At 38.7% G+C, this 18,690-nt stretch overlaps 1 protein-coding gene across 11 annotated transcripts in view; it reads left to right on the top strand.

Moving 5' to 3' along the window:
• CACNB2 (calcium voltage-gated channel auxiliary subunit beta 2) overlaps positions 1-18,690 on the top strand; it is a 255,148-nt gene that overhangs the window by 150,407 nt on the left and 86,051 nt on the right. For 7 of the 11 annotated variants that reach the window (XM_055708405.1, XM_055708407.1, XM_055708406.1 and 4 more), the window contains one exon: positions 17,591-17,710. In XM_055708405.1, the coding sequence (XP_055564380.1) occupies positions 17,591-17,710 (120 nt within the window). Of the gene's footprint in view, positions 1-16,223; positions 16,755-17,590; positions 17,711-18,690 lie in introns of those variants that run through there. The other 4 variants (XM_027800555.2, XM_055708412.1, XM_005432153.3 and 1 more) reach the window with 4 other exon arrangements.

Raw genomic sequence — 18,690 nt, 5'->3', positions numbered from 1 at the left:
GTCCGTCATCTTTGTGGCCCGTCACTGGACTCTCTCCAGTACGCCATGTCTCTCTTGTACTGAGGAGCCTGGAACTGGACACACCACTCCAGGTGAGGCCTCACCAGTGCTGCGTGCTGTGTTTGTGTGTTTTTATTGTAGCTCCCTCCTGTGCTTCTTACCTTCATCTTCCAGCTCATAGTAAGTGCTGGTGGAAAAAAAGGGTGGAGATGAGTGGAGAGGCCTGTCTCTGTGTGCTCTCCACGGAACTGCTTGAGGTGGCTCGGTACTTCTATTTGTGAGACAGCAGCAGGAAGGAGGGAAGGAAGTCTTTCTCAGAATCTGGGAATAGCTGGCTTCTAAGTGTGTCAATAGCACCAAGTCTTGATGAAGTCTTTAAATTGCTTGGTCTTGGTTTCGTGTTTTTTCCATCTGAAGGAAATAAATCTGGTTCTACCTATGTCCTGGCAAAGCACTGATCAGCCTCTCATACTGGACAGTTTACCTCGCTGAAGTGAGCCAGCATGAACTTTAAAAAAAATAACTTCATGATCAGGTATATATGAGTTTTTCTTTTCTGTACTGTCATCTGATCTATAGGTCTTGATATAAAAGATACAGCTGTTTTCCAGTGAGGACCTTGAATGGAGCCTGATGTAGCCATAATAATGTAGCTATGGCAGCACAGTGCTAACAAACAAGCTAACTTATTGTGCTTCTCTGATTTATGTAGCTGCAACGTACTTAAGTATCTTGAATTCCTCTGCACACTTGCATGTGTGTATATGTTTCCAGGCTTTCTTTTTACAACTTGCTCCCTGTTATGCCACTTATTCATAATTCTTATTTAATGAGGTGTCAGGAGACCTATGTAGCTAGAGAAGTCTTGTGGGTAAAATACACTAACGGCAAGCCTGTTTTAATCATGGAATGGTTTGGGTTGGAAGAGACCTAAAAGATCATCTACTTCTAACCCCCCTGCTGTGGCAGGGACACTTCACACTACACCAGGTTGCTCAAAGCCCCATCCAGCCTGGCCTTGAACACTTCTAGCAATGGGGCATCCGCAGCTTCTCTGGACAACCTGTTCCAGCTCACCACTCTCATAGTGAGGAATTCATTCCCCTTGTCCTATCACTGCATGCCTTTGGAAAAAGTCCTTCTCCAGCTGTCTTATAGGCTGCCTTTAGGTACTGGAAGGCTGCTGAAAGGTCTCTCTGGAGCCTTCCCTTCTCCAGGCTGGATGAACAACCCCAACTCTGTCAGCCGATCTTTACGGGAGAGTCATGAATTTATAACTCTCGGGGTGGAGCCTTACACAGGAAAGTTGTAGCTATTTAGAAAAAGGTAGCTTGAATGTCCCTCATTAAAGAAATGGGACTTTTATGTGCTGTGCACAAATACAGTACAAGAAAATTCTAGATATTGCAGAGGCCCCAGTGCGGTGCCTCTAACAATGGAGTTATCTAAACGTCTGTTTTCCAGTTAAGTATTTGTAACATGCATTTTGATGTCTATGTTGTTTAGTGTGGGGATGGATGTAAGCAGAAGGGATACACATGCAAGATGTTTTATGTGAGAAATTGAAATCGTGACTCCCCTGCAGCACATATGGAAAGCTAAAGTCAAAAAGGCATGTTCACGCTGTCTGCCGTATGCGCCTGCCTCCCTGGTGTGGCAGACTGCCTGTTTTAGATGCTCGACTCTGGGTAGTGCAGCTACTTTTCTCCCATCGACGGTATTTGAGGTGGTGTCTGGCAGCCTAGATAGCTTATTGCTCTCTTGACCTTTCAACACTACAGTAGTTAAAACAGCTCTATTAAGTACTCCTAGCCAGGCAGGCTGGATACTGGATATAGTCCAACGTAACTTTGATAGGAGCCTTCCACACCGGGAAACCAAAGGGCAAAAATCCTGTTTCAGATTATATGATCTGAAACTTCTTTGATAATCACTTCCAGGCACAATTCCTTTTTTCTTTTTTTCTCCAACACCCTCCACCCCCCACCCCCCCCCCACCCCCCACCCCCCCGCCTTTGAAAGTTGAGATTGTGTGCTTATGCCCGTTTGGGAATACATTTTTGTTTTCCAGTTGCTTATAACAAGTACATCTGATGAACAATTCAGAAATAACTGATGAGACTAAACCTATTATTTATTTTTATTCCATATTGGTCATAAGGAAGTCTATCACAGAAAAATATCCATCTACCTCTTTAACAAAGCCGTGGGTATCTGTCTTCATGAAGACATCTTCTCTAAATGATAAAAAAGCTCTTGGGCAATTGGACTGACTAAATTGAGTGCTGTTTGTTTACTTTTACTACATATTACTTCCCAGGTAACAACTTTAGCTGATAAATAAGAATTAGGAGATGCTGGGTATAGCTTGTCTTTTGTAGGAGTCAATTCTTTTTTCAGCAGATCTTCTCTTTACATAGAGATGGGTAATGATAGCCATGACAAGCTTGTTTATTATTTTATCCATCAGTGACCAGATTGATGTCTAAAATTTCTGTAGGGAGAAAATTTAGTGAAACTTGGGTGTTAAAATTGCTGTAACTACAGGACTATAGGAATCAGCAATTTTAAAAGCTTTTCTCTGAGAACTGAAAGAATGAACAGAGAACTGAGAAATTCTCTGGTGCACATTTCATTATACATTTGTCATTTACAACACAGTGTGAGTCTGTATGTTTTAATTTAGCGATGCATAGGACTTTGGGGCATTTAAAATGCTCAAATAACGTACTGTATTTTATGATGTGCAGTATAGTCTTAGTGCTATGTTGGATCTTATGAACAAGTCAAATGAAGTTAATAAGCATTGGTTTTAATACATCTTTTACTTTAAGACAGTTTCTGTGTTTTGTTCCAAATACCTTGGCAGATTTTCTTATTAAAAAGAAATAATTTAAATCAAAGTATTTGTTTACTGGTACAAGCAAAGCAGTGTTGGTGCAGAAATCCAAAATGAGAGTCGTCCCTACTCAGTTGAGCTCTTAAGTCTACCTTTAGGCAGGTAGACAGTTAGAGGAATTTTAAGGAGAGGGAACAGTAGTAGGCCAGTTTATAGGAACAAGGCTGATACATGCATAGCTATTGTTAGAGTATTGTAATATAAGAATATAATTGTATTGAAAGGCTATTCATTCAAGGAACAACTCAATATGATAGGAAAAAGGTCTCTGCGTGTCTGTATAGAGTGTATTTGCCTGAAAGTAAATGAGAAACTTAATTTTTTCTTCACTGTAAGTAATTAAGGTTTTTTCACGTGCGCAAATGGGCTTTACTGAAATGGACTTTGTGCTGAACTTGATATAGTTGTATTTGCCTGTGGAAGCAGCTCAGCAGGCTAATTTTTGAGCATAAATGTTGTATCACTTCATAGTTTATTATCTTAATATCTTAGGTTACTATTAGAATTTCCTTATGTTTTTCTGGTGTGGGGGATTAACAAGTGAAGTTGTATACAAAGTTGCAAAATTTTCACTTACGGAGTTTTTCAAAACTCAACTGGACGAGGTCCTGAGCGAGCTGATCGGGCTTTGATTCTGGCACTGCATTGAGCAGGAGGTTGGACTAGGTGTCCTGTCCTCCAGATGTCCCCTCCCCAACCTATTTTTTTCTGTGATTCTGTTCAGAGAATACAGGCTATATAGAAATATTACTGGCACCACAGTAGATATTCCCATGTTTTACATTGTAAGTCAAAACTCGGTCTTAGAAGACTTCACTTTGTCCTGCAAATGCCCATGATTTAGGTTTCATTGCTGAAGCATGCCCTATATAATTCTGAAATTTTAGCCCTCTAATCTGTAATTCACTATGATTTTTTTTTTGTCTTCATCTGCATTCCATATGAATATAGTGATACATCTGTAGAGATCTGAAGGACAGAGGCATTTAGAGTGTTGCTCGAATATAGTAGATTTCTCATATGTATTGTACTGTGGTTTACCCCATATATTTAAGAAAGTTATGTTCTGTTTCCTTTAATGATCCTGTGGTCTTTGTAAGATAGAAGGATCTATATTGTCTGCTGTAATTCTGTTACTTGTGACATGGACATCCTGGCAAGAACATGGGTGGCCTTCAGAGATGCCTAAGTAAAATCATAAGTCCTATTGTACAAGGCTCTAGTACCATATGTGAAATGTTGCTTTCACTGGTTGACATTTCACTAGAACTTAGCAAGAAATTGTGGGGGTTTTTAATAATTACCACATACACCTGTTTGCTGATAGCAGCTAGTAAACTGCTTTGCTTTCTAAGAATTTTCCCATGCATGTGTGAATGTTATTAACCCCCACCAGTAACATAGAAGTGTAAGGAAAAAAATGAATAATTCTGTTCAGTCCTATCTTATTAGTACAAAATAATGTTCTGGTCAATTTGGATCCAGAGGTTCAGCAGAATTTGCAGGCAAGAACATCTGGGAAACAGTCTGGATTGGACTGGCCTTGCTCTGTTGAGGAAGCAAATACAATCCAACTGATAGCATTTCCTCTAACTTTTGTTGCCTTGTCAGCACAGGAATAAAATTTGAGATCTTTCTGCAATCAAATTCCTCCCAGTAAAATGCATATATTAAAAAAAAAAAAAAAAAAAAGAAAAAAAATCCGAACACCACAAGTTGTGCTGTTTTGCTTAAGGCTATTTTAAATAAACCTGGACATCTGTGTTTGTAAGTGTGGTGGGAGAGATTAGTCCTGCCAGTTACACAACAGGTTTTGTGGATCAGCTTGCCTTGTGACAGTTATCCCTGCACTTCTCTGGTAGATTTTATGATGTGAATTAAATGCTATTAAATTTAAGTAAGGTCTACTTTAGCATAATCAAAGAGGAAACAAAAAGGAGCTGCTATTAAGATCATAGGCTGATGATTTTGAAAATGAACAGGACTTGAAAATACTGCTGCCTTTTCAAATAATAAAAAAGATCCATGCCTGCAGACAACTAACAGAACATGAGAGGTTATAAAAGCGCACATTTGTGCTACTGCCAACTTCAGCAACAAACATTTCTTTTTCTTCTGTATGAGGAGAGAAACAATAAGCCATAATTTTTATTCTACCCATTGTAAACTCAAAAACTTTGAACAGGAAAAGAGATGCTAGCTTTATGAGTTACTGTTGATTATAGATAGAATAATCATTACAGAAGATGTGATGGAAGGAGAGCAGTGCAAATCTAGAGTGAAATTCTGGTTTCCTTAAATGAAAGTTTGTAGTAAGTGTTTTAGGTTCAGCCTAGCTGAAATCAGTTAAGGATACATGTAAAATAAAAGAGTTATAATTAAGATTCTAAATTCCTTTTTTTTTTTTTTTTCCAAAAGTGGAGATGAACTGAAATACTAGTGAAAGTCAGTAGGAATAAGACCTCTGAAAGCATGAAAAGCCTGTCTTGAATTTAGTGTTGACTTCTGACTTCAGCCCGGCCAAGGAAGACAGCGCTGTGTCTTTGGAGAGTCATTGGGGGGTCTGAGTACAAATGTGTTTGAATTTGTGGTGTAGCAGCATGTATACAACCTACATGACTACTGTATAGGCAACAGATGTGACCTGGAAAAGATGATGCATCTTGGGTTTCTCTAGCATTTTGTAGTCTTTATCTGTTCGTGAATACATTGGGGACTGACTTCATGTAGAGCAGGGTCTCTGTTGGCTCTAATGGAAAACTGCATACAGTACAGAGGTGGAAGTGGTTAGATGTTATAAAAATCTATATTGATTTTTTAAAAAAAAAAAACAAAACCCAGATATTAGCTTAGTAACTCTCCTTGTAGTGCCAGGCATATAAGCACAAACAGCACTGAGGTAATTTTTTTTTTTTTGTTTGACCATCCTTTTATACAGTATTTTTCATCCTAGAGAAAATATTTTTCTGCTTTTGTGGTCTCTGCTGCTGAACTGGAGAGTAGCAAGAACTAGTGGACAGCAGACCAATGAGCATTTCTGAGTTCTATCTCCTACATCCGTGAAATTTTCTCTCATATTTCTCCTGCCAAAGCCTCATCCTTCTTTGCTGCTTTGTCATAGGTGCCCATCATCCACTTACCTACTTTCTTCTGGTTCCTTATTAACTGTCGTCGTCTTTTATCTTTAGGAATCTTGTCCAAATAATACTTCTCTTACTAACTGGCACAGCAGAACAGCAGTCTCGGCAACATCTTTGTAGTATACCCATCCCGTCAGCAGGAATCCAGTGGTGATGGCAGCAGTGGTACAGCTGATAAGTTTGGGTGGTAATTCCTCAAGCAGAAGCAGATTCCCTCATAAACTGGCGAAAATACAACTTTTAATTGAGCGTAACTGGTTGAGTTTAGGGAGGGCATTAATTTAATTTCCAAACAATGGAGCAGAGAGGAAAAAGCAGGCTTTAGCCAGTGCAGTTCCTGAAGAAAAAAAACTTGTCAGGGATGACAGGGTTTCATTTGTATTTCTTTGGTGAGAGTTAGCACAGCATATTTTGAGACCTTAAAGCTTGCAGTACTGGAGTTTCCATTCTTGGGTCTTTCATCGCTGCAGGTGCTGGAGGCTCTCTTGTGGCCAGAAACTTGGTAGGCATGTGTTGGAAGGAGTCTTTAGCTGAGGGGTTTTACGATGTTAGTTGATCGTGGTACCTATTAATAATGTTGCTTTACGGCAATGTGAGGTATTGCATGTCTTAAAATTTTTTAATAAGTTGACTATCGTATAGCACACCTATAAATACAGGTTTGCCCAAGGGGTATGTTGACTCTTTTTTGAGAATTAAATTCTCTTTCCAAAGTCACATACTCTTTTAATCCTGAAGCCCTAAGTCCTGTATGAACCAGGAGCACAGGCAGTAGGAGGTGATCACAGCACTCGTTAGAACATATCTGCTTCAATGTGACCAGTTTTGGTGCCCCAAAAGAAGGCAGATGTGGATAAATTGGAGAGAGTTCAGTGAAGGGCGCCCCAGAAGGTTGGGGCTAGATCACTTGGCCTGAAGGTATGGGCTGAGGGACCAGGGATTGTTCAATTTGGAGGTGAGATGGCTTTGGTGGGAAACTGAAGCCTCCCCAGCGTCTGTAGGGAGGTTATCAAAAGCATGGAGCTAGGCTCCTTGGAGGTGCATGGTGGGAGGGCAAGAAACGGACACTGGAAGCTGGAATAAGAGAGATTCAGACTGGATATAAGAAAAAACATCCTCACTGTGAGGATAGTCTGTCAATGGGACGGGTTTTCCCAGAGAGGCTGTGCAGTCTCTATCCTCGCAAGTTTTTAAGACCCAACTGGGTAAAACAAGCGGGTCTGGTCTCACAGCTTGAGCAGGAGGTTGGACTCAAGACCTTCTGAGCCCCCTTTCTGCCTGAAGTACCTTGTAGTCCTGAGAACAAGATGTAGTATGTTGCCATAGCTCTGACACAGGAGACAGCTTGTGCAGGTATTGTAGTCCTCAGCCATTCTTTTTTAAGAATTTAGATTGACAGAAAATACATGTTTGATTTGCTGATAAATATTCAGTATTGCAGCAATATATGAAAGAGCAACCAGTGATCCAAAATTTGGTGCTTCCTCTAGAGGAGGAAATGGCTCGGTGAGGGATATGATGCGCTGTGCTCTCCTGACCCAGTCAGTCTGTTCTGAATCAGAAAGAAGCCTGTTCCTGATGTTTCTTTTATGCCTGAAAACCAGAAAATGTTTGGTCTTCTCGGTTGCAATAATTTGGAAAACCCGAGTTCACTTACTATCCTGGAAAGTAGCTGTTGTATTCTACTAAGCTTTGAAGGTTCCAGAACACAAAAAAATATTCCAACATTGAGTTAGGAAATTTCACACCACCATGTGCTGCTTTTATGATTTCCTTTAATTTTTCTATTGCAGTTCATTTATATTTTATTTCTCTTCAGGTTAGCATCTAATTCACCATCTTCAGTAGCAGGTACGTTTCTGTTTCCAGGTTGCCTAAAACATATACCTCTCTTTTAACCCTCCCATCTTTATTTAAGCAATCATATCTCAGAAGTGCTAAACATAAATCTATAGTACAAGATCTGTCCTAGCTGTAAGAAAATATATTTAGATTTATTCTTTATTAAGGATTATACAATATCAGATGGTTTCCTACAACCTTTTACTAATTCATATTTTGTAAACAAGTGTTGTATATACTCTTTGCATTCTTTTATTCTCTTGCAGATGGAAAACAGTGATAGTAACACAGAGACATCAGTCTCACTTCTTAGTAAAGAGATGGGGATAGTGCTCTAAAAGCTCAATAGGAAGGATTCATGAGTCAGAATCACAAACTCCGTCTTTGAAAAGACATTTGGTGGAGCTGTACAAGCAGTAACATGGGGATTGGGATGGGAGAATCAGGCATGCAGTGCTTGCTTTAGCTTTGTGTCCTTTGATGAATACGACACACCACATACTTGATAACCTCACCTGCTCTGCGTGGGTGCATATATCAGATCTCAAAGAGCCAATTATGTGAACCATTGACATCATGCGATCTATACATTAACTGGTATCTTTTCATTTTAGAACAAAACGTGCTGGAGAGACAGAATTTTCCAAGATTATTATTTTAATATGTGGTAGACAGGAGGGTCAAAAGGCCTTTCAAGAGATCCTTTTATCAATGTGAAAGTATTACGGGCTGTTGTATTCTTGAAATCAGGTGAGAGTAATTGTAATATCTAAAGGGTGTAAGGAGCTTCAGTGTCTTGGGAAACCTGCAAGTAATTGCTTTGGCTTATGCTGGACCTATAGGATAGGTAATGGGTATAAAGAAAGTATCCTGATATTTTTCATTACAATTAGTCCCCTGATGAGGTTATCTGTATTTTATATAGTGTTTTTGTCCTGAAGTAAACAGTGCCATGCAGTGTGAAAGCTGCTCATGTGGTGTTTCTGGCAGGATTGGAGAGAGGAAGGCTGCAGATACTTAAAGAATGATCACGCTTGCCACAGATACCAGTGCTGAGTCACAAAAGAACCGCTGTTTGACAGACTTGAGCTTTCAGTGAGCCTGGATTAGGGAAATGTAATTAATTCCTTAGTCTTCACTGTGTGTAATTTTAACAAAGGTGTTGGTAAGAAAACCTCTCCTAATATAAGCATTGATCAAATCACAGTGTTTTATGTCATGACAGTAACTGATTGCTGTTAACAAAAGATCATGACTAGAAAATCAAGATTTCAGTAGTAGATGATGGGCTGGAAAATAAACTTAAGCGGAGGTTGAAAAATACTGTAGACAGCTAGTGTATGACAGGAGTTTCTTCAGAGTGCGTGTTTGTCAAACTAACTCATGAAGATATATGGAATAATTATTTAAACAAATGAATGCTATAGTTACAGTATAGAAATGAAGGGTAGCAAGTAAAAATATGTATTAAAGCAATCATTACATTTGAAATAGTAAAATAGGGAAGACTATACTGTATGTACTTAACCTGAACATTTTTAACAAGTTAAACAAGCAAACAAAACCCCAGACTTTCCATTTGCTGCCTGGAGTAGATTAAAAATGTTACATTTGAAAATCAGGTAGGGATTGTACATATGGAGATAATTTGATAAAATAGGAAGGAATTTATTTTTTTTCCTTCAAAATTCTCCATTGCTAACAGAATTTCATGTCAAATTTTCAAGGAAGTTATTTTTAAGTATGCAGAAAATCTTAATGACTTGAACCAAAATCCCAGATAAAAATATACTGAAGATCTGGAACAGAGAAACTAAATTGGCACTTTTCACTGAGCTGAGACGAATTGAGATGATGGTTGCCATGCTTTGCTTTGCATTCTTTCCTTTTCTAGTTGTCTTTCTATTTCCTTGTTTTCATCCCAGATGTGTTCTCTATTTTTCCTCTTCTTGATTGAGCCCTTGTAATTTTGTGGCTGACCCAGTCTTTTGTCTCTTTCTGTGGTCGTGTATCGACACATAGCATTTTATATTCTAAATCCTTTTTTTCCTGAGTTGTCTTTCTGCGATTTAAAATCCTGCCTTTGTGATAGCTGCAGTTGATTAATACAGTCAAAAATGATATTCTCATTTTCTCTGAAAACTTTCAATTTTCTACCCACTTTTGTCTCAGTAAACACCACCATAGGTCATCTTGTTACTAATAATCCTGGTTTACCTTTGCCTAAGGGCTTAGACATACTATCAAGTCATCAGAGCTTTAAAAAGTTACCATGAGTCAGCCAAGTTGTGTTAATACCCATGTGTGTGCTGACAGTCTGAGATAGAGTGAGATGATTCAGGTTCATGTAGCTTGCAATCATTTCCTTGGTGTATTTTTCTTCCTTTGACACCTGTTTCTGAGTTGTTCCACTGGCAACATCTTAGCTCTGTTGTTGCTCTGACTTTTCCTTACAGCTCAAAATTGTCAATAATTTAATCCCATCCTCTAGATTCAGTTAATCGTCTTGAAAAATCAAATCCCTTTTTTTCTTTAGGTGGGGGAATTTTTTTTAAAGTTCTCAATGATGTGATTATACTGCTGATAAATCATATTTTGATAAGCCATGAGACCTCCTTATATTCCTGTTATTGCCCTCTTCCTCAAAAGGGCTTTCTCTCTTTGCTCGAGTATACAGATACCAGATTATCCTCCTTCAGAGGCTTTCACAGAACTAATCTCTGCCATAATACATATAGAAAACTTACTTAAAACAACAACCCACCATGATTATGCAAGGGATGAGTCATAATGCTGATACCGAATATTTAAAAATGCTTTATTTTCTATTGCATTGCTACCTTGATCCCTTTCTTGCTCCTGGTTTTTTTTCTGCTCTTATTTTCTCAGCCTTTGGACTGCAAGTTCTTTTAAGGGGGGGTCCGTCATTCACTTTGTGGCTGTACAGTGCCTAATACAATAGTAGTCTCAAGTAGTTTTCCCTCTTGGTTTTTGCAAAAAAATGGTAAATGGTAACACACCAGAGCATCCTACAGATTTGGCGAAAGCTTAGCTCTGACTCTGGAGGGTCTGCCTGTTTGTTTGTTTGTTTGGTAACTAGACTGAGCTCTGCAGCTCAGCTGCCCTTTTGGAAGCAATGCGCATATTGTCAAAGTTTTTCTGAAGAGTCCCCATGAAAAGAGACTATGGTTCCTCTAAAAATACCTGCTTATGCCACGTTTTTGTAGCAAAACAACAGGAAAGCAAACATTTAGGCTAGTATCAGGAACTGGGGGATGGTGGTGGGGTGGTGGTGGTGGTAGGTATTTTGGGTTTTGTTGTTTTGTTCTTCCCTGATAAAGTACCTGGTACAACTGTTTACCAGGTTCGTGAATGCCAAAATCTTGGCTTCTGCAAACCTAAGGGTGGTTTTAAAAACCTCTGCGTTCATCCAGCTGTCGATTGGATTAGCACCTTGGAAACCTGTTAGTGTCAAGCTGGGTGCTGCAATCAAGCTTGCCGAAGTCATGTTCAGGGTAAAGAGAAGACTGGTTTCCTATATAATCTACTTTTTAATCACATTGCCACCCTAAATCTCCCAGCTGTTCTAAAATTTCACTCCTGTTATTTGAAAGTCCCCCATGGTTGTAGATGCCATATCAATGCCCAGTTAGCTCTAAACAACAACAAAAAATTCTAATCTACGTTGTTTTTATTTTTTAAATGCAAACGTAGCAGAGGATTTCAGTGACTGCTGTAGGAGCTGGTAGCCCTCCTTGTATAGTAATTATGGGAGAGCTAAGTTTTACAGCATTTAAGTACAAATATGTGTGTAATGGGCAAATGACCAAGCACTGCAGGACCCATGCCAAGGACCGGAGAGGACATCAGAACTAGCCTTGGCAGTTGCCAGACTGTGAAGTGTTCATGGCCCTTACACAAGCAGTCAATAATTCCTGCTTGATATCCCCTTAAGGAATACGTAGTCTCTTTCCTTTTTCCTTTGTTAAAATGTGTTTCTTCAGTTTTTCATATATGCCAAATACACATTTCATACAATTAATTTGAATTAATTATATTAGTAATACCCTGAAATAGTTAACTTTAACATCAGTATGACAGACACACTATAGCATTCTCAGAGCAGCATTTTGTGCTTTCTTCAGCATAATTCAAAATAATGACGTTGCTTAGACATCTGGAGAAAACTTAATAAGAAATTTTCACATTCACCAGCTGTGGCCACTCTGCCAAACTGAGGTCTCTACTGATGGTGCATTTGTGGGAGTGCTTTTGATTATTTTTTTTTTTTTTTTTTTAATCATGTGGCTTGTATTTCAGGTTGGTCAGTTTATGATGAAACAGGACAATCTGTATTCCCTATTGATGTGTTATAACTTGCCAATGTCAGCAGTTTCACTTCATACTAAACTTGAATATTTAACATTTTGCCTTGTTCTGATTCAGTCTTAAGGATTTGAAGTGAAATAAAAATTTTGTGGAAATAACCTTTCCATAAAAGGTTGAAAAAAATTCAACATTTTTTTTCCTTTACCTTATTTCCTAGCACTCAAGAAGTAGTAGCACATCACAGGGACGTAATTATACCATCTCAAATCATGTCCTAGAAGGATACATGATGTTGTTCTTACTATGTCAAAAGATTAGAAGATACGTAGTTAGGAATATACCTGTATAAATTCTGAATATTGAAATGAATTGTTCCTCTTACTGGCACAGTGAGGCCTCAGTTTTCCATACCCAAAGTATAAATTGAATGAAGACATAAAGATTCTCCTTTTTGGATTTAAAATTCTCTTCAGCATTGAATGAAGAGATGAAAAATGTATCTGGGAGAAGAATTCAGTATTACAAATGACGAGAGTATGTATGTGTGTGTGTATATATATATATATGTACTCTCATGTGCAGTCACATGTGTTTCTTTATGCCTTGTAAAATCTTGTATGTTTGCTTACTGCTCCATGCCTTCATTTAATACATAAGAACATAAAAAGTCTCTTCTTGAAGGAACTTTTTTAATCTAAGATGAGAATTATTTGAGAATTTTCAGTAATTTGGAAAGTTATCTGTCTTCATGATATCCAGTTCATAAGTGGATTATCCCATTACAGAGAAACTCATACTACTCAGAGGATCAGTTTTATTTTTTATGAGGAGATATAATATGAAGTCTATGTCTGAATTTGCAAGTGAAATGACAGCTATATTAACCCAGTGAAAATTTATTACAGTAACAGACCAAACACAACACAGGTTTTTAACTATGAATGTAACACTGCAGTCGAAATATGTACTTAAGCTCCAACTGTAGTGACCAAAGTTAAGCATGGGTACAGAAAACTAACAAGAAAAACAAGACCTAGAGGGCACCACATGCTTTAACTAAGGAGCTTCTACCTGCAGGTAAAGGAACATAATAAAATGCCATCTTACTTGAAGGACCCAATCTTTTGAAGATAAGTCATGTATGGTCTTGAAGAAAATGGAGCTCAAATGTGATCACACATGACCTCTAGCAGTGTGAAAAGCATGGTTTCATATTATAAGAATACCTCATAGAAGCTATTCTAATATAGTAAGTAGTAAGATAGTTGGTAAATATTTGTCAAGCACATTATTAAAACAGGAAGTTATTTTTCTGGCAAACTGGGTTTGTAAACCTGCCAAGTAAAGAGGAAAAGAAAAGGAAAAAATAACAAATAGATGGGGTAATTATTAACATGACTTATCACACTTTTTATTAAACAGTTTGCCATGAAGGATGAGGAACTGGGGGCTACAGTAGCATATATTACATACACATATTACTGCAGCTCTTCCACGTTGCAGTAGAAGGAGATGGAGACCTGCAGCATCACAGAAAGGCTGAATTTCAGAAGCTCTCAGGAGAAGATCTATACTGTTCTCCAGAGCAACCCCAAATGTTTCTGTAAACCAGGGATGCAATGTAGTTTCCTAAGCTGGCATGAATGGGCAATGCACGTCCACTTGGCCTAGTTTTCCTTGGATAGTCAAGGTATTTCCACTGTAGTTTCATCACAGTTTTTATATATTTGATTTTTTTTTTATCTTAAAGTGGTTGAATACAATCTTAGCTTGCATAAGAATATTCAGTAGTTTATAAAATGAATTAATCATAATCGTATGTTCCCCCTTTTCCTGCATTGCCACGATGTCTGACTTTGATATTATTTTTTTTTCCATATTCGAGTGGTGAAGAAGCTCCTGAATTCATCTTTCCACAGAAAATTTACATGACCATGTCCGTCCCACTGGGAAAATAAACATAATGTTGAGTTTGATTTATGTGATTTGTCAATAAAATTAAAGTAAATTGCGTGATTATGATTTTTTGGATGTGTGTTGGGACTGTGGCCAACGTGACTAGCACTATAAATGATCTCTCTGGCCTGGAGGATGAAATGCCAAATTTAGCAATTCCGGCCTGACCCAAAAGGCATTTTGCCCCCTTAGTGGAGATAGGAATTACATTTCTGTGCTTCATGACTTCTTTTTTTTTTTTTTTTTTTTTTTTTTTTAATAGGGTGAGGACCAGTGGGGCAGCATCCCTTCTGGACAGCAGAATGAACAATAGTAAAAGTGGTGCCATGCCACTTGATCAGTGGAAAATACGATGTGTTCACTGTGGAAGTGCTGTAGAAAGCTAACACCCACACTGTGTGTTGTGCTTTGCTGTGTCAGGCTTAATGGCTGGTTTGTTTATTTTTCTCTTACTGAGAGGTAGTGTTGTTTTGGGGTTGGTTTATGACATAAACATAAAAATGACATTTATAACGTTGGTTATGTGCCTCACTTGGCAGCTGAGTGGCACTGAGGAGCTGCAGCGCTGGTGGGGAAGGGTTTGGATGTGCTGTTGCTGAAGGGGGTTGAGTGTTGAGGGACCCCAGAGTGTCCTGGAGGCTGGGCCTCTATGGGGGGAGGGGGGGTTCATCACAGTCTCGACTTTCATTAATGCTGTGAGAATGTGTAGTGGTTTTGACCACAGGCCACTGGTGTGTCAACTGTAATAGGATTTAAACTCTATGCTTAACTTCTATCTGCTTGTTGCTGCTTGTCTTTTGCCATTGTTTCCTTTGGGGGCCTGTATCAGGAGTTGTGGCAAAGGGAACTTTTAAAGAATTGCCAAATTTGAAAGGCTCTGAGGAGGTTACAGGACATCTGGATATTTTCCTAAGGGACAAGATTTTTTTAAAAATTAAAGAAAACTTTGAGTGTATTTTATTTTCCACTCCTTTTGCTTTAGCTCAGTAGGCATTTTAGTTTTGGAAGACCACTAGAACGTGGCAGATGTATTGGACTCCTGTAAGCAAAATATCCCTTGGAGAATAATTTTCTTTATGTCAGTTTAAAGGCACCTTATTAAACCCTATGCTGTAACTATTATGGGCTTCAGGACAGAAAAAAATAAAACACTCGGAAAGTTAAAATTTACCTTTATTTTAAACTGTCAGCTTAGTGACAGCTATTTTTTGCTCTAGTAGTGGTTAAAAGTAGGCTGCTGCATCACTTGTGATGGGGCAATTTCATTGTTACACAGCACAAATCGTGGCAGGATTTGGTCCTTCCTGGGACACGCTGACATACCATGACACATGCCTGACCACACTTCTCAGCTGTAATCTCTATCCTCTGTTTTTCTTCTAACTGTGAATTTATGTCAAAGTCAGGTGCTGCAGTCAGCTACAGTGATCTTTTTCAGCTAGAACGTTACATGTCTGTTAGAGAATCGTAAATGCCCGAGAAAACCATGCCTTAGCATGTTCTTCCCTTGGTCAAGTTTATGAAAGGATAGAGAGTGAATCTGAAAAGCAGAATACAGAAATTCAATGTTTGGTTTCACTTTTGCCATATCAGGTTCTAATATTTATGTGTAAAGTGGTATGTTGTAGTTATTCTTTGCTTCTTTCTTCTGCTCTCAGAATAATATAAGCAGTAACTAGGGGGTTAAATTCCTGCTCAACAGGCATATTTTTGGATGTATGTTTTTTGTAAGAGAGCTCAGAGTAGAGGGCAGAGCTTTGCAGCAAAGTGCTGCGTGACAGAACTGAGCGTCCAAGGGAAACGTGGCTTGCAGCAGACATACATGACGGGAATGAGAGGCTGTACCAGCTCTTCCAGTTTCACAGGGACCTTGCGTTTTCCAGCTGTTTACCCTTGAGATGTAAAATGGCAATTTGGCATAGGCTAACAACCTGGTGTGATGTGAGCATCTGCGTAAAAGGCTGCACATATGGAGCATGCCCAGTGATATGAACAGCCTGTTACCCCTCCCCCAGCCAATCTAGGAAGAGATGAAATGAACTTTGCACTTGCAAATGTCACTGAATACATTTTGCACAGGATTTTGAAAGGTTCTCCTATAAGCACTATTTTTAACAGCCAAATCCGCCCCCCAAAACAGAAGGGAAAAAGCCCTAGGTATTTTTCTGTGATTGATCTCAGTGTATGATCAGCCGAAGCATCCCTCACAACATTTATCTGAAGCCTGGTTTGTTTTATGTGTTTATTATTCAAGTTGAGATTTTTGGAGGTGGTGTGGATTTTTTGGATTTTTTTTTTTTTTCTTTACTGGCATGAGAAAATTTGAGAATTTTATTGCAGTAGAATACTTGGAAACAGTGAGGCTGCAAGCTTGAAAGGCAGAGGGAAGAGAAGGAAGGCTCTCACAGCAGAGCATGGATAGGAAAGGAACAGTGATTCTGCGGTGCTCAGTGTGCACATGTTTTATGAGATCAGTGCCGGGCGCTGCAGCTGCGGACAATAACTGAGCTGTCTGGCTAATGAAGGCCACCTGGATCAGGCTTCTGAAAAGAGCCAAAGGAGGACGTCTGAAGAATTCTGATATCTGTGTAAGCCCTACGTTTTCATTATCGGCATATATGATATGTGTTGCAGAGAGGGAGAGGGAAAAAGGCAGTGAGGAGAGGACAGTTGTTTTCATTCTGATTGAATTAGCAGAACTCTGTTTTGTATGCAGGGAGATGCAGAGAGAAAGCAGAGCTGTCATTATTTATAGAGCTGTTCTGGCATTGTGGCTGATTCCATTGTGGTGATACAGGGACATGTGTTGAGTCCAGAAGGATTTTATTAGTTGGAAGTTGATTTGTGGTCATTTGCATGTTTTGCTGAGGGGCAGAGATGGATATGAGCCATTTGCAGTTCTGATGGGGAAAGTGTGTCAGGTAAAGAGGTTGCCCTAAAATTAAAATGGGTAGCAGAGTTTAAATCGGTTAGCGGTGATATTGTGTAATGGTAATTATTGATCCTGAATTTGCATTTTTATTATAAAATTGTTTCCTTGACAGTACTGTCACTGTTTAGACTTTTAATTTCTAGGGAGCCATCCTTGAAGCTGCTGTGTGTCCTTCAGCCCTGCACTGCACCAGTGCTGTTACTCTACAGAGCAACTGGCTCTGCTTGCTGAAAAGCAGGCAAATAAGAGCATGGGGATAGTGCAGGAAATAAAACACCAGGAAAGACACCTGTACTTTTGGAAACTCTCCAGAAGAAAATATTTACCTAGACATAATTTTTTTAAGTGACTTTCCTTTTTGGGCATTTACTTTCTTTTCAGGGATACAGAAATAAAGAGAAAATGCAAGGTGTATACCCACTTCTCTGGTTGGTTTATTTATTTTTTTAACACCAAAACAACTTGTGACATAATTTTCCTTTTCTTGTGCAGGGTTCGGCGGACTCCTACACCAGCCGTCCATCTGATTCAGATGTATCTTTGGAAGAAGACAGGGAAGCAGTGCGGAGAGAGGCAGAGCGACAGGCCCAGGCACAGCTGGAAAAAGCAAAGGTAAGGTGTTCTTTCATGTTACAGACTCATAAAATGTTCACCTTTAAAGAGCTGTCATCTCATCCATTACTAATACAAATGTTTTTAATGTATTAACATACAGCATAAGACCTCTTACAAAGATTTTCCAGACAGCAGTAGAAAATAGACTTTCCAGTAAAAATTGCTTAGAATTAGATTTCCATAAAAAGCACTTGATTGACTTGTGTATTTCAGAACAATCTTATTTGTATCTGTGCATTTCTTTTATTGAATGTAGGGATTTATTGCAGTGTATAGGGTTAAAACTTTGAGTTCTTACTGAAGATGTTTGTGAAAGTTTACCCGTAGATAGCTACAGCACTCAAAACTATAGTTCTAGGAATCAGGCCTCACAGATCCTATTCATCTCCCTTCAGTAAAGGATCGGTCCCTGCATGTCATTTGTAAGTAGGGAGAATCTATTACAAAGTTTTTCCTGAAGACTTCACTGACTTTCTTTACAGTTTTTGTGTTAAATGACACAGTGACTAATATGCTCTAGGAGTTAAGATTTCTCCTTCCATCTCCACACTCCTGGCAGATAGTGACAATTAAAGTAAGGAAATACTAAATAAGCTTTAGGTTCTTTCTCAGTGTTTTTGTATTTTCCAAGAGATCCATTTATGACTGTGAAGGTTTTAGCAGTGAGAGGAGGTGGGCTTTTTTTTTTTTTTTCCATCTATGCTATGTCTTTAAATACTATTGTGCCTGTAAAAATCATGCTCATCTTATTTGTTAGCATTCATTTATCACTTCGTTCTAGTTTCTTTTCTGTATGCTGTCTGCCAGACCTCAGTGTATTACTGTATTCCAAGATACATTTTTAATTTTCATATCTTTAATTTAAATATTTAAATACACTATTGAGATCCCTTCTCAGATCTACCTGATCTGTATTTCTCTCACTTTCTGACTCCCCTCCTCCATTTTGCCTTGTTTTTTATTTCACTATCTCCCAT

Source organism: Falco cherrug, chromosome 4 (assembly GCF_023634085.1).
Source record: "Falco cherrug isolate bFalChe1 chromosome 4, bFalChe1.pri, whole genome shotgun sequence".
Classification (NCBI taxonomy): Eukaryota; Metazoa; Chordata; class Aves; order Falconiformes; family Falconidae; genus Falco; species Falco cherrug.
The sequence above is the reverse complement of the archived record's forward strand: the minus strand, read 5'-3'. Positions and strand labels throughout refer to the sequence as shown.